The following is a 1,354-nucleotide window of genomic DNA, read 5'->3' as shown; positions in this document are numbered from 1 at the left end:
GCGAGCAGCTGCAGAGTTTCGGCGAGGCCTCAGTCCTGGCCTCGCGGGTGACCTGGGCCGCCCTGTTCGGGGCGGCGCTGGCCCACGGCTGCGTGGCCCTCATCACCCGGCTGGCGGCCGACCGCTCCAAAGTGCCCTCCCTGGAGCTCCTCTTCATCCGCTCGGTGATCCAGGTGCTCTCCATCGTGGTGGTCTACTACTACCAGGAGGCGCCCTTTGGGCCCAAGGGCTACCGGCTGCGCCTCTTCTTCTACGGCATGTGCAACGTCATCTCCATCACCTGCGCCTACACCTCCTTCGCCATCGTGCCACCCAGCAACGGCACCATCATGTGGCGGGCCACCACCACCGTCTTCAGCGCCGTGCTGGCCTTCCTGCTCATCGACGAGCGGCTGGGCTACACGGACATCGTCACCGTGGTGAGCAGCGTCTTCGGCCTCTGCCTCGTCATGATCCCCAACATCGCCGACGAGGAGAAGTCGGCGTTGGGCTTCTGGAAGGAGGCCTTCGGCTACACCATGACGGTGATGGCGGGCCTCACCGCCGCACTCTCCATGATCGTCTACCGGGCCATCAAGGAGCGCGTGAGCATGTGGACGGCCCTCTTCACGTTCGGCTGGACGGGCACAGTGTGGGGCGCGTCCACCATGTTCGTCATGCAGGAGCCCATCATCCCCCTGGACGGGGAGACCTGGGGCTACCTCATTGGCATCTGCATCTGCTCCACCGTGGCATTCCTGGGCGTGTACTACGCCCTGAACAAGTTCCACCCGGCGCTGGTCAGCACCGTGCAGCACCTGGAGATCGTGGTGGCCATGATCCTCCAGCTCCTGGTGCTGCGCATGATCCCCTCAGTCTACGACGTCATCGGTGGCCTCATCATCATCGTCAGCGTCTTCGTCCTCACGGGCGTCAAGCTCTACTGGGTGGGGAGGGCCATAAGACAAGATTACCAAGAGATCCTCGACTCGCCCATCAAATGATGCGCAACTGAACAGTCTCATGAATGTCTGAATCTCGATCTGTTTGTTTTGTATTGTGCTGTTGAAAGAGTGCCAGTTGTGTAACGTCTTTGCTGACCATCATGTGCAAAATAAAAACAAAAATCGTCTGTTATCTGATTTCAGTGTAATTGATTTTCCCGCTAACGCCAGTGTGGAACATCTGTAGGAAACCGCCCTTTGTTTTCAACAGGAGGATGTCCCAAGCAGCACGATAAGAAGCCACGCTGTATCTGTGAATTATGCCAAAAGAGATTTGAGTAGATAAGCCTCTTTTATCACAACAGGGTTGGCAAGGCATTAAAGGGTTTGAAAAAGATCATTATCAACTGTTTTTAATTTTTTTTCTTCAT

The 1,354-nt window shown here is 56.9% G+C and overlaps 1 protein-coding gene across 1 annotated transcript in view; it reads left to right on the top strand.

The window, feature by feature from the left end:
* Positions 1-1,116, top strand: part of slc35g2b (solute carrier family 35 member G2b) — a 4,250-nt gene extending 3,134 nt beyond the window's left edge. Inside the window, exon 2 of the mRNA XM_036521870.1 lies at positions 1-1,116. This exon is cut by the window's left edge and continues 288 nt beyond it. Within this exon, the coding sequence (XP_036377763.1) occupies positions 1-983 (983 nt within the window). The 3' untranslated portion in view covers positions 984-1,116.
* The last annotated feature ends 238 nt before the right edge of the window (positions 1,117-1,354 follow it).

Source organism: Megalops cyprinoides, chromosome 2, assembly GCF_013368585.1.
Source record: "Megalops cyprinoides isolate fMegCyp1 chromosome 2, fMegCyp1.pri, whole genome shotgun sequence".
Lineage (NCBI taxonomy): Eukaryota > Metazoa > Chordata > Actinopteri > Elopiformes > Megalopidae > Megalops > Megalops cyprinoides.
This window is presented reverse-complemented; position numbering and strand designations above follow the sequence as displayed.